The sequence below is a fragment of the Columba livia genome, chromosome 2, assembly GCF_036013475.1.
Source record: "Columba livia isolate bColLiv1 breed racing homer chromosome 2, bColLiv1.pat.W.v2, whole genome shotgun sequence".
Taxonomy (NCBI): domain Eukaryota; kingdom Metazoa; phylum Chordata; class Aves; order Columbiformes; family Columbidae; genus Columba; species Columba livia.
In genome coordinates this window covers 75,658,831-75,672,152 of record NC_088603.1, presented here as the reverse complement: position 1 = coordinate 75,672,152, position 13,322 = coordinate 75,658,831, and the positions used below count along the sequence as shown (strand labels likewise).

General features: G+C 38.1%; 2 protein-coding genes across 6 annotated transcripts in view; one reads left to right on the top strand and one right to left on the bottom strand.

Annotated features, from left to right (window-relative positions):
• PIGN (phosphatidylinositol glycan anchor biosynthesis class N) overlaps positions 1-2,402 on the bottom strand; it is a 287,637-nt gene extending 285,235 nt beyond the window's left edge. Inside the window, exon 1 of the mRNA XM_065052571.1 lies at positions 2,325-2,402. Within this exon, the coding sequence (XP_064908643.1) occupies positions 2,325-2,387 (63 nt within the window). The 5' untranslated portion in view covers positions 2,388-2,402. The remainder of the gene's footprint in view (positions 1-2,324) is intronic.
• Positions 1-13,322, top strand: part of ZCCHC2 (zinc finger CCHC-type containing 2) — a 44,756-nt gene that overhangs the window by 20,543 nt on the left and 10,891 nt on the right. For 3 of the 5 annotated variants that reach the window (XM_065052569.1, XM_005509731.3, XM_065052566.1), the window contains exons 4-8: positions 362-433; positions 4,928-5,040; positions 6,132-6,226; positions 9,518-9,601; positions 11,355-11,412. In XM_065052569.1, coding sequence (XP_064908641.1) covers positions 362-433; positions 4,928-5,040; positions 6,132-6,226; positions 9,518-9,601; positions 11,355-11,412 — 422 coding nt within the window. The remainder of the gene's footprint in view (positions 1-361; positions 434-4,927; positions 5,041-6,131; positions 6,227-9,517; positions 9,602-11,354; positions 11,413-13,322) is intronic. The other 2 variants (XM_065052568.1, XM_065052567.1) reach the window with 1 other exon arrangement.

The following is a 13,322-nucleotide window of genomic DNA, read 5'->3' as shown; positions in this document are numbered from 1 at the left end:
CTGTTTTTTGCTGTTAATAATGTCTATTTGATACACATCCTGTAATTAAGAAGCCTTCTAGCTGCCTTTTTCTGAGTCAATAAGTCAGTAATCTTCAGGGACTTTGTTGCATTTATCTGAAGTTGTTAATACTTTCTTTAGGCACAAATAACATGAAGGTAATATTAAAATGTGCACTCAAAATTAGAGTCTTTGAAAAAGTAAACCATTATCTCTGTTTTGCCTGGTATTTATCTGCAAGTGTGTACTCTTATACTGACGTTGTCAGATTTGTGGAAATGTTAAGATCACCTAACTGATATGATATTTGGAAAAATAAACTTTTCTCATTCTCTTTCCTTTCCTTTCCTTTCCTTACTAGGTAACCTGGTCTGATCTTTCAGTAACATGTGTAACAAAAACACACCAGGAGCTTCAGGAATTCCTGCTAAAAGTATGTATTGAAGTATAAAAGTAGTGTTTACACATCAGGTTTATAACTTCAGAAGTAGTCTAAGACAGCTGTGATTTCTGGGGTGTAATTAGAGAAACAAAAGTATGCTACCAGATTTTTGTACTTCACAATTGTATTAACCATTAAAATCACATATATTGTGGTGGGGCAGCTTGGCAGGTGAAGAAGCTCAACAGAATGTTTGGGAAGTTTCCCAGGAGGAGATCGTTGGTTTCATCTGAAATTGCTCTTATAGTTTCAACTGAACTACTATAGAACTATCAGATGAGTTTTTAGTATTCCCCACAGAGTTAGCATATGGGTACAAGCACTGCCCATTTGCTTATTGGTGTCCCCATTAGAATGACTTTAACGGTATAATTTTTCATTTTTAATTAACGAGGCAGAGCCAGGAACATAATAGTTTTTAATTTTCTGTTGTATTCTTCAGTAGAACAAAGGCAGGGATATTTACTGTTGCAAGGAGTTAAACTTGAGAAAATCTAGCAACTATTTCTGCGTGCAGTTAAAAAAAGTCAAAGCTCTCTAAGTTGCTCTCTCCTCTGCCCCAAGCAGGGAAAGCATTTGTGTGCGGAGGCCACAGGTAGACCCCATGAGCACGATGACTTCAAACTGTGTTTCATCGCCAGTGTCTAATATTTTGGGTTCCACTTGTTCTAAGAAATTCTATATTTAAACTCCTCACGGCTCAGGGCACTAATGAAAGATCTCTTTTGGACATGTTGTAATAGCATCTGGTGTTCTTAACTGCAGTGTTAATTGCAAGTGTATAAAGCCAGTTACTGTACAAAGATTATTGTTTTGTTCACCATTTCATTTATCCACATTATGTTTTCTAGTGTTGTAGAAATGAAGCAGTGAGTATTCGCTGCTGCTTTAATCCAGTTGGAATATATAGTTCCAAGAGTTATCAGGGCTTGTTTTGTGAGGATTTGAATTATGGGTGGCATGTCTGGTTCCAGATGGGGTGTCCCACAACAGAGGGTACATGCCTCTGCTCCTGAAGAGAACCTTAAAATCAGGACTGTCATATGGGCTCCTGTGCAGTGCTGGGATGAGTATTCAACTGCATGCCTCCTGTTCTCCTACCTGGCAAGTAAAGACAAACACCAGTTTCTGAAATGGACTCTTTAGTACCTGCTTACTGTCAGGAGGGATAGGAGGAGAAGCCAGGCTTGCTACTCCATGCTACATCCTCTTTTCAGATAGTTGTAGAGATTGATCAGGTCTCCCCTCAGCCTCCTTTTCTCCAGTCTAAACAGCCCCAGCTCACTGAGCTGCTCATCAGACTTGTGCTCCAGACCCCTCACCAGCTTCATCACCCTCCTCTGCACTCTTTCCAGCACCTCAATGTCTTTTTTATGATGAGGGACCCAAAACTGAACACAGGATTCAAGTTGTGGCCTCATCAGTGCCGAGTACACAGGGACAATCACTTCTCTAGTGCTGCTGGCCACAGTATTGCTGATATAAGCCAAGATGCTGTTGGCCCACCTGGGCACACTGCTGGCTCATGTTCATCCGTCTCTCAATCAACACCCCCAGATCCTTTTCCCCCAGGCAGCTTTCCAGCCGCTCTTCCCTGAGCCTGTAGCTCTGCCTGGGGTTGTTGTGACCCAAGTGCAGGACCCGACACTTGGCCTTGTTAAACCTCATACAATTGGCCTCAGCCCAATGATCCAGCCTGTCCAGATCCGTCTGTATGGCCTTCCTACTCTCCAGCAGATCAACACTCCCACCCAACTTGGTGTCATCTGCAAACTTACTAAGGGTGCACTTGATCCCCTTGTCCTGATCATTGATAAAGAGATTAAACAGAACTGGCCCCAATACTGAGCCCTGGGGAACACCACTCATGACCGACCATCACCTGGATTTGGCTCCATTCACCACAACTCTTTGGACCCGGCCATCCAGCCAGTTCTTTATCCATCGCAGAGTTCACCCACCCAGACCATGAGCTGCAGCTTCTCCAGGAGAATGCTGTGGGATACGGTGTCAAAGGCCTTGCTGAAGTCTAAGCACACAACATCCACAGCCATTCCCTCATCTGCTAGGTGGTTACCTTGTCGTAGAACGAGATCAGGCAGGACCTGCCTTTCATAAACCCATGTTGACTGGACCTGATCACCTGGTTGTTCTGTATGTGCCACATGATGTCACTCAAGATGAGCTGCTCCACAGCCTTTCCTGGCACCAAGGTCAGACTGACAGGTCTGTAGTTCCCCAGATCCTCTTTCCAGCCCTTCTTATAGATGGGTGTCACATTTGCCGACTTCCAGTCAACTGGGACCTCCCCAGTTTGCCAGGACTGTTGACAAATGATGGAAAGTGGCTTGGTGAGCACCTCTACCAGCTCCGTCAGAACCCTTGGGTGGATCCCATCTGGCTCCATAGACTTGTGTGTGTCTGAGTGGTGTAGCAGGTGGTGTAGAAGATGTCAGGACAAGAGGAAGACAACCACAGGCTGCTACGAGTTTGCTGAGTTGTTCTGTGGAGAATGTTCACTGCTGAAAAGTATATTTGGGTTGTGTTAGTGTAATAGGCATAAGTAGAGAAGAAAGACAGAATCATTAAACAAAGCAGGGTAAAACTTATACCTTGCTTTAAAAAGCCCCATGGAAGTACGAATGCTGTCCAGTTCATACACACTTGCATTTTGGCTTTTTGTTATTCTTATTTCCAGTCTGCATGGCATTTTTTCCTAGACAGCTTCCTGCGGAGAAAAAACAATGGTCAAAATACTTCATACGTTATTCTAAGGTTGTGGGTGATTGGAGTAAGATAGCTGTAAAAAATGTTTCAGAATTGAAACATCATTGGGAAAAACTAAGGTAGCAGATGGGATAACTTGGATGCCTTATATTTAAAGAGCACTTTCTCTTAGTTGATAAGCATAAAAAGTTTTTTGCATGTAGGAAATTACCACATGTGTGGAAGAAGTAACAAGCTTGTAGTGACAGGGCTCTCTCATTACCTGAAGTTAAGATAGTAAGAACCTAATCTTGGGTTTGTATAGTTCTGAATCTTTGACTACAGAAGGAATCGATTTCATTTTAATTAAATTTTTAAAGAAAAAAGGTTGTGCCTGTTTCTGGAGACAAATTTAAATACAAAACACAGGGACACAACGTTTGCTCATCCCTGTGCTTCTGCAGTAGCTTTTTGGTACCATTTGGTTGGTAATGACTAATTCTTCAGTCAGATTTCCTCAGTAGCACATATTAAAGCCAAACGGGTCAGTTTAGAAAAGCTGCTTGCAGCACTTCTTTGTGGTTCTGTATTTAATACGCTTCAGATGCTACAGCACTATACTAATCTAAGACTTGCACCACCTCACTGTCTGGATTCCAAAAGTTCCTTTTATGTATGTTATCAAGCAATTATCTACATTGGACATAGTGTCTCTCTATTAGTAGCACTTCATTCACTGAAATAATTACTTTGTGCTTTGCTGTTGTACCACTAGCAGGATGTATAATCCAGCTGGCACTCTGGGTTGGGTGTATTCCATATATACAAGAGGAGGATGCTTCTCTAGTGTAAATTACTGAGTGTGGTTAATCATAACTGATGGCAGATATTAATCAGATTAGCAATAGCTTTTAACTGTAGGAAAAAACATTTTTGCTATGGCAGTTTACTTTTAATTGCTTCAAAATTAGAAGAGTTGTGGGCTTTTGTGGTTTGGTTTTGTAGTTTTGTTGGGTTGGTTTTGTGTGGGGGTTTTTAAAATTATTATTAACAAATTGTATCAGCTTTCATGTACTTAAGTACATTATTTTGGAAGTGGTAAATGTAAAAATATTTGTTTTATGGAATACTTTTCAGTTAAAGTAGACATGGTCTTTAGTAGCAAGAACTTTGCCTTCTGAACTAGAACGTTAGAAGACCTGTTTTTGTAATGCTGGCATTGGAAACAGTTATGCGTTTTCATAAGAAATTTCAGCATTAATAGTAACTGGAGAAGGACTTGCTATTGATTAATTTCAGTATTGCCCACTGCAGTCTAGTGTATTATATAACTTCAACAATCTCCTTTCTACTCCTGTTTCTGTAGCATAATTTAATCTAGCTAAGTGATGATAGTGAGTACAGTGCATTCAGTCCTCCCTTGTAATTTTTTATGTTATTTTTGACTTACTCTCTGAGTGTGAAAGATTTAAAGAAATAAAAAGGGCTGTAAATGACTCTGGGAAAGAACATAGTATTGATAAATTTCTGAATGTCATTCTTTCAAATACAGCTTTAAAGCTTCTTACCTCTGGATTTGATGTGAGGCTTTACAGCAAAGTGTTTCTCCAGCAGAACTAAATTATGGTGATTTGTTGTACCTTTAGTCTGTAAATTACCTTACTCAAACTGGAACAACAGAGTTTCTTGTTGATACTGAAAGGTATAAAGACTGATGGTGAACAAATATAGTCTTTAAAATGTCAACTATTCATTTTTTAACATTAACCTTTTTCTCAGCTCCCAAAGGAACTGTCTTCTGAAGCGTTTGACAAGACTATTTTAAGAGCACTAAATCAGGGTTTTCAGAAGAGGGAAGAACGAAGGCATGCTGATCTTGAGCCCATAATCAGGTAAATATTTTAGTAAATAAAAAACTAGATCACACTTAGGGACAGTGGAAATTCTGCTGTCCGAACATAATTTCTGAAGAAAATGGAAAGGCAATGATGAAATAGATACCCTTAACTCTTTCTTTTTTCTTTAAATTGAGGCTTTTATTAGAGTTTAATGGATTACTTTTTCAGAAGTAATCATACAATTATGAAAATACTTTTCCTGAGCAACATTATATGGCAATGATTGATATTTCAGCATGGGTCTTGCCTCCATTATACAAGAGTATGTTTAGAAGTATTAGAAACAGTAACTCAAAACGCCTGTGTTCTAATTTTATGACAGAATAGAATGAAAGAGCAGAATTTGGAAAAGAATGAACAGTAGTAGTGAAACATGTATGTAAAATTAAAATGTAGCTCACACATTTGGAAGAAAATGGCCCATACCTCATAACCTTCTATCTAGCAGTGCTTGCTGGGGTGTGGGACTTGTTGGTCAAATCCTGTAGCTCAGAACAGCAGTAGGAATTTGGGTGAGCCTCCCTGTTCTGTTTGTTGGTTACAGATATCTTGTTATGTTTGTTCTTACCTGTCCAGGTTTTTCAACCTTGTTCAAAACAAATTATTCATCAAGTTAGACAGTGTCTCTTGAGTTAGGGTACTTGACACTCAAATACTGACATAGGTGAATTCAACTTTGTATTTAGCCGAATAAACATATTTAAGGAACAGGCGTGCTGTTTTGGGAAATGAAATGTTAGAATATAAAGTACAGTGCTTTTTTGACTGAGTCCAAACTCTTCTTTGATAAAATGTCACAGGTGTGTAAAATGTTTGAATTGGGATGGCTCAAAAACGTATACCTTTTACATTAAAAAAGTTCATTGTACCAATTTCTTGTATTGGCTGTACTGTGACCTTACACTAGAACTAAACAACAAAGCTCCAAAGTAGCATTTAACATTTTTTATGCTGAATATGCAAGTTCCAATGTTTGGACTTCTTAAGAACTGCCTGCTTTGCTCTTAAATGGTACTGTAGTAAATGTTTGTGTTCTTCCTGTGGAATATTACTTACAGTTTAACCATCTCTCACTTAAATTGCAGGCAGCTATTTTCAAATACATCACAAGCTTTTCTGCAGAATCAGAGAGTATACAACTTCTTCCAATCAATTTCATCAGAATCTTTGCACACTCACAGTAAGAAATATCCTAGTACTCTTTTATATATCAAAAAGTCTATAAAAAGCTATTATTCTTGTCATTACTAATTATGATTTTGTAATTACGTGGTCTTGTTACATTGTATTCCACTGGTCTTATTTGATCTCCTTGCCAATGAATAGTCACTTCAGCTCATGCTTTGGACAGTGGGAACGTGCTATGTAGCATCAGCTTGTGTTGTTTTCTTTCTTTCTTCTCCTCTGTACCATCATATTATTAAAATCGGTAATTATGAATTGAGTATGTGCAACAGTTTGAGACTTTTTCCTTTTAGGAAACCTTAAATTTTGGAAAAAAACTTGAGCTGACAAAAAAAAAATCCCATCTGTTTTTATTTATTTTTGTAGTTGAAGCATTTGTCTTGATATTTAGACTTCAGATTAATTTTGGATTCCCAGTACCTAAATAGTGGGATGCCCCTAATATTAGAACATACAGAGTCTCGTTCAGAGTATTTGCATTGCAGAGATTTCCTTGGTGAACCCTCTTGCCTACTTGTATATTACAAACTGTTTGTGCAACTTAAGCCTAGTTTCTCTATATGGATGCCTTAGGATGTGGTCTTTGTTTCTGTTGAATCCTTCCTCTTCCAGTGCATGCTACTATGACAGTTAAGGCACTGACTGTGAGGCCATTGTCTCAGAAGTTGCAGAAATTCTTAGTCAGGAATTGAAGAAGTTGGAGTTTTCAGACTGCTTATGTGCGCTTGGAAGAAAATAGAGAAATGACGGCTGACTTTAAGTTGAGATTATGTGTGTGATCTGTGACAAATGTATTCATTCCGTTATCAGATGGAGGCCTTGTGATTAGGGTAGAAGCTGTAGATCATGTGATTTAGGACATTCTTACATGGCAGTTTCATGAAAAAGTTAAGCTAATGAGGTTCAGGATGGTTGTGAAACTGTCTGGAATTTACTGCTGTGAAAATTCTGACAACTTTTGTTTTGCTGCAAGGGCAGGAAAGAGTTTCCAAAGTCCAGAAAGATTTGCAGTAATGATAGGCACGCTGCACAAGGTGTGCGTATTTTAGTCTGTAGATTACACCTAAGTGGGAAAAACTTGGAAATGCATTGTTTTACATTATTATAATTTGAAAAGGGCTGAAGGGAGCCAGTGCTGAGTTCCATCATGATAGACTTGACTGCGTCAGTGCAGAAATTATCTGTGGGGTAGGTAGATCAGAAGGGTAAAACAGCCAAATGTCAATTCTGTAGGAAGTCTTACAGATTGTAGCATGATCATAAATAATTTGTATAATAATAAATAATTAATTGGGTATGTGAAAGTTCACGAGGATTTGTCAGAACTAGAATGCATGACGGGATGAGGAACTTAATTGTGTAGCAGAGAGGAGGAAAAACTCCAGTGAAAGATGACTTAATTCTTCAAATACTTAAGAGTCATAATGATCTGTTCTCTCTGATGGATAAGGCAAAAAGCACTGGGCTTAACTTGCTATGAGAAAGATTAGGACCAGGGGCAGACAAGAATCTGGTGATTACCTGCCAAGTCCAAAGCAGCAAGGCAGGTCTGAGATGAAAGCAGAAAAACAAGTCAGTAGGTCAGGGTTGAGAACAGGATCAGCAAGGTACGTGGCCAGGCACAGGCATGGCTGCAGTGCACCCCAGGCAAGGGCCTAAGCTCGAATGCAGCTCCCCAGCCAAAGGATGGGGGCCCTGGATGGGGTCACTCCCAGTTCTTTTCCCAGCAGCCTCACCCAAAATTGCAAAACTGCACTGTGTTGGATTGGTTCTTGAGCGCAGCCCGTTAAAGTACTTGGGAGGGCCAGGGGAGAGGTTGCAAAGCTCACTGGTGCGGTTCAGGGCCCTGATATTGAGTTTGATCTTAAAAAAGGTTTGGTGAAGACAAATAGTGCAATAAGTTTAAGCACAGGTGGTTTTCTTTTGAGAAGGGGGACTGGATGACTTGTCTGGGGTAACTCAAAAGCGCATTTCCTATGGTGCAGGTTAATAGAAGCTGTACTAAGACAAAGGTAGTCACCCTGCTCGTTGCCGAAATCACCAGAATTAAACAGCTCATGAGGTTTTTATTGGTGGTCTCTGTTTTTCTAAGTTCAGGATTCCTGAAATCCTCCTAATACTTGCAATTGCAACTTAGCCCATGGTGGAAGCGTATCTTTTAAGAAAATGCCATCATAGTTCTGAAATTACACATGCAGAATTAATTGACAGATGAAGCAGTTGTGGCTTAAATTGGCCTTCAGTCACTATTTAGAGTTGGGGGTAAAAATTTCACAGAAAAACAAAAATATTCATTCTGAAGGACTTGAATACTATAAGTATGGTTTTAGTAAAACTTGTATGGAAATGAATTCTATGTTCAGTGAAAGGTCTTCATACCTTAAATAATAGTTTGGATCTCACACTGAATAATATATTCCGTAAGCGTAATTATGCCGCCATGGTTTCATTAAGGAGGAAATCAGTTAGCTCTCCCCTGATTCATAATGTCAGTTATTTTGGATACTTTTTCAGGCTGGAGTAGACTTTCAATTCCAAAAGGCTTTATTAGAGCATGATCTCTGGGGCCTTAGTATGTTTGATGCAGACAATATTCAGAAGGATCTTCCTATCGATGTTTCAAGCTCCTAAGCAACAGTTTTCAGATACTTTTACCTGCACTAACTTGGAACTTTTTGAGAGGGAAAGAGTAGACTCCTAGAGTTAGATTTATTATCAAACTTAGTCCTTTTTCAGAGCACGGCAGTAGTATTTTTGCAACAAACCTGTAATTCTTATTGCCCCTTCTTTTTCCCATCCCATTTGGCATAATAAGGCAAAAATTGTGCACGAAGACTGTGTTAAAGGCACTAGAAAACTTTAGCCCAAATTAAGTCTCCTTTGGCAGGTGGATGATGTGACAATGGAGGAGTGTAACTTGTTGCAGAAAAATTCTAGTAATTATAATTGGTTTCCACCCATTTCCTGCTGTAACACGAAAAATATTATTAAAAAATCTAAAGGACGGGATAATAGGAATATTTCTAAAACTATAATCACAATCCCAGCCTTTTGAAATTGTACCATAGCTTTATAATTGTTTTGTGCACTCTTCAAATTAAAAGTATCTTCATAGAGTGTTCACTCTTAGAGATGTCCTGCTTTGAAGGAGAGTTCAACTTACTGCCACATGCAAACCAGTAATTTAGTCTTCCATCTCCCTAGCTTCCAGTTTAGTGCAAACATTCAGGAACTGTCTAGTTGTTCAAGATCTATAAAGTTACTACGTGAACTTTATTCTCTGCAGGTAACTTACAACCCTCTTTGAAGACGGTTAAGGCACCAGAACACTTCAAGGAGGACAGTTCAGAAGCTTCAAGTCAGGAGGAAGGTAGTTGTGTACTCAAAGGTGGTTCTTCTGTGAGAAATGTTGCCACACTCAATTCTGGAAATCATGCAGTTGACTGATTTCTTCATTGGTACAAAGCTGAGAGATTTGAATGAAATGTGTTATGTAAATGAAGATATTTTTTTTTGTATACTGTCAGCAGTTTCTTTAGGGGATTGCTATATAATCCAAAGTGTGGGAGTGTTTGTAGACAGCTCAGAGGTAGAAGATCACAGCTGTGTTGAGCAACCAGGAACATATACTTTACAGTTTACTTGAGCCAAGATCGTTTGTAGCTTTTCATGTCTTTACCTGTTCTTCAGTCACTGAGGTTAGGAGTTGAGTGCGACATTTCAAGGTTATGCAGACTTTTTTTTTTCCAAATTTGTCTGGCTTTTAAGTTTTACACAGAAAGGATGTTCAGGTTTTCTTATTTTTAACCTGTGTTGTTTTTGCACTCTGGAATGTTAATAAGAACTCTTCATTGTTTGGGACTGTAGTGAGTACTGATGACAGTCTGAAAGCTGTTTCTTCCTAATACCTCAAAACCAGTTCACATGTGGAAGCATCAGCCTCTAGTCACTGGTCAGTAATTTCATTCTGAAAGGAATAGCGAGACAGTTTTGCTTTGTTTTCAGTAGCAAATGAGTATAAGCCTCCGGTAGGTGGAAAGGATGAGAAGTGGGGATTGACAGGTGAGCATGGACCACTGAACACTTAGACGAGCTTTCACAGAATGACACCACCTTCACTCTGTTACGCCTTAATAACTAATAAGAAGCTTGTGGTTGATCTTATGTGCAATCAGTAATCCAAATATGAAGTTCAGACAGCTTTTTCTGATTTTAAAAAATTATTACCATGTTCTTTTTTAGAGTTCAGAATGCAGGAGTAAATTTACAATATATGTGGAAATTGCTCATAGTGTTTTATATACTGTCCTAAAAAAATCTCTTCACCTGATGAGATTACAAATGCGTTTCACCTTTTGTGCCATTTCAGTGAAGTGCTACCAGACGTTTAAAAATTGTGAGGTGTTTTTTTTTTAATAACAATTTAGACATGTAGCACTGAAAGGAGTTCAGGCAAAATGATAACTACCAAGAAGGCCAAAATCATCAACAGAAGGAATTAAGAGAAGTCACTTTTGTTAAAATGTAACAGTTCCCTTAAAGAAAAGGCTAGACTATGTCTCTAAAGTTCTTGTTTCTTGTTTGAGGCATTATCTCTTTTTATGTCAAATGGAATTTGTAAAGCTTTACTTGCGTAGTGAATTTTGAGGTTCAGAATGCAATACTTCTGTGTAAGACTCGTCTTTATTCACAGAATGTGTGACATGGTTTTGAGATTAATTGTAGCAGTTCAGAAAAAAAGTATGAAATTCTGTACTTTTCTGACTGAATCCTTTTTTCTTTCACCATCCTTTCATACTGGCTGATATTCGGTCATGCCTTTAGTCCTAATGGTTAAATATAGAGGTGAGCAAACATAAACAGTTGTTATAGTTCCTATTTTTGTGTTTCATTCTTCTGTGAAATGGAAGGTAGAGAGTCTTGATTATACTGTCTGTACAGACCGATCTGTCCTCTATGCAACACCTGTTAATTTCAGCACTGTAAATTAAGCGTAGCCTGTTTAACAGAGTTGTCTTCTGCTAAATGACTGGTAGTGCTGGAAAGATGAATTAGTTGGATTGATCTAAAAGAGGAAATAGGAATTGCTATTGAAATTATGCTTTGTTGATTTTTTTTTCCAGATGTAATGCAACACACAGCAGTTCACAAGAAACATAATGGAAAAAGTCCTGTTGCCAAGTAGGTACTAGGATATAATTTGACGACGCTGCCTTTCTTAACCTCATTTTTTAGTGCTTTTAGAGTGTTTCCTTCTAGACGAAAGCTTGTTTGTGACGTTCCTGTTTGATTGGAGTGGGGTGTTCTTGTTTTGATTTCTGTTGTTTGAGGGGGTGTTATCAATTTAATCTGTATGTGAAAAATACTTCAAAAGATCCTGTTTCTAAATCTGTAGGCCTGGGTCATGCAGAATTCTCTTCTTTCCCAAATTTTGTGAATCTTCACTACTCGAGTTGATGTTTTGTGTTTATAAGCTGAGTAACGTAGGTTCGTATGTGTACGCTGAAAATTTCTAGTGCTGTTGTTTTTAAGCTTTTCTTCCGTGGCTTCAAAGATGACCTTACAGGAGAAGGTAGTCCATTCTTTACCTTTCTTAGTGGCAGAAATATGGATACCTTGTTGGTTTATATCCATTGTAAGTCTAAGTGCTTCTTAACCATATTAAAATAGTTTATGTATGCTTTCAGATATGTGAACTACGTAATATGAATTCACCCGTTAATGTATTTTGACCAGAAACTTTAGATATGTTTGCACATAGTTCTGTGATTATAGAACTATATTAAGAGGAAAAAAAAAATACAAAATGTATTGTGGTGTATATGTTTGTTCTGTGTCGTTTTATCTGTGAAATGTATGTATCTCGGAGGTGGGAGGGAATTACCTGAAATTACAATAATTAGAATATAACCATAGCATAAACCAATGTTGATTAAGGTTCACAGATTTTTAAGACAAGATTATTGTGAAATTACCAATTTGACAACTAAGTAGTTTGTTTCTATTTTTTAACCCTCCTACACTCTCATCTTGCATTTCTTCAAGAAGAGAATGTCATCTTGACAAAATCTCTGATTATACTTACAGCCTACTATGAAGTCGTAAAAGCAGGATCCAAACTTAGTAGCATGTGGTTACTAATTAAAAAAAAAAAAAAAGTCTTTTTTCTTATTCATTGTATAATTATACAAAAGCTGGCTGTAGTTTAGGATGTATCTTTCAGGTAGGAAAGACAGAGACAAGCCTTTCCACAAACTTCTGTGGTAGAAACTCCTTTTGCTAGCTATTCGTTTTCTGTTTATTTAAGAAGGGAAAATGCGTTGACTACTTGACCGCTAGAGGTCTTTTAGCCCTCTCCTGTTTGCGTTATGTCCGTCTTCTGAAAATCTGTGCCTGACATTTATAGGTTCTAAAGAAATGGCACTGAGTGAAACTTTTATCTTTTAAATATGTCTAAATCTGTCTAGAGTCAAGAGCAATTAATCTCAAATAACACTGGTACATCTCAGAAAGATTGGTACATTACATCTCTCTACCTTTCGTTTTAATTCAGTGTGGCAGCCTTACTCTTGCAAAGGTCCGAAAATTTACTGGTAGGAATGAGATCAGACATATGAAATAAAAAAATTAGCAGTATCATGGCTTCCATAAAATGACTGCAAATTTGGCAGTGGCTTCACTTAACTCCGTTTGGCAGGAGTTTCTAAAGTGGCCTTGCTTACATCTCTGCAGTCAGGGGCTCCTGTCTGTATCTTAGGACCTTCTTGGGTTCTCACCGTTTTCTTAAACTATTTCTTTAATATTCTATTGTACATTTTTTAAGTAGTTTGAGCACTTATTTCCAGAGGTGTTTAGTAAGCTGCTACTGGAACTTCAGCATATCTGCCATCGTGGGAACTGAGTAACATTTCATATTGCAGTAACCTTCATGAAGCGGCTTGCCAACAGACCTGAAGTGTTTCAATTATCAGCATAAGTATTTTGCTAAGAATTTAAAAGTAGTAACTCCTTTTCTTTTTTGTGGTGTTTGTATATTTTTGTTTTGCTTTGGCATCCATTCAGCAGGAGGGCATGCCTTTGTATGACAGATG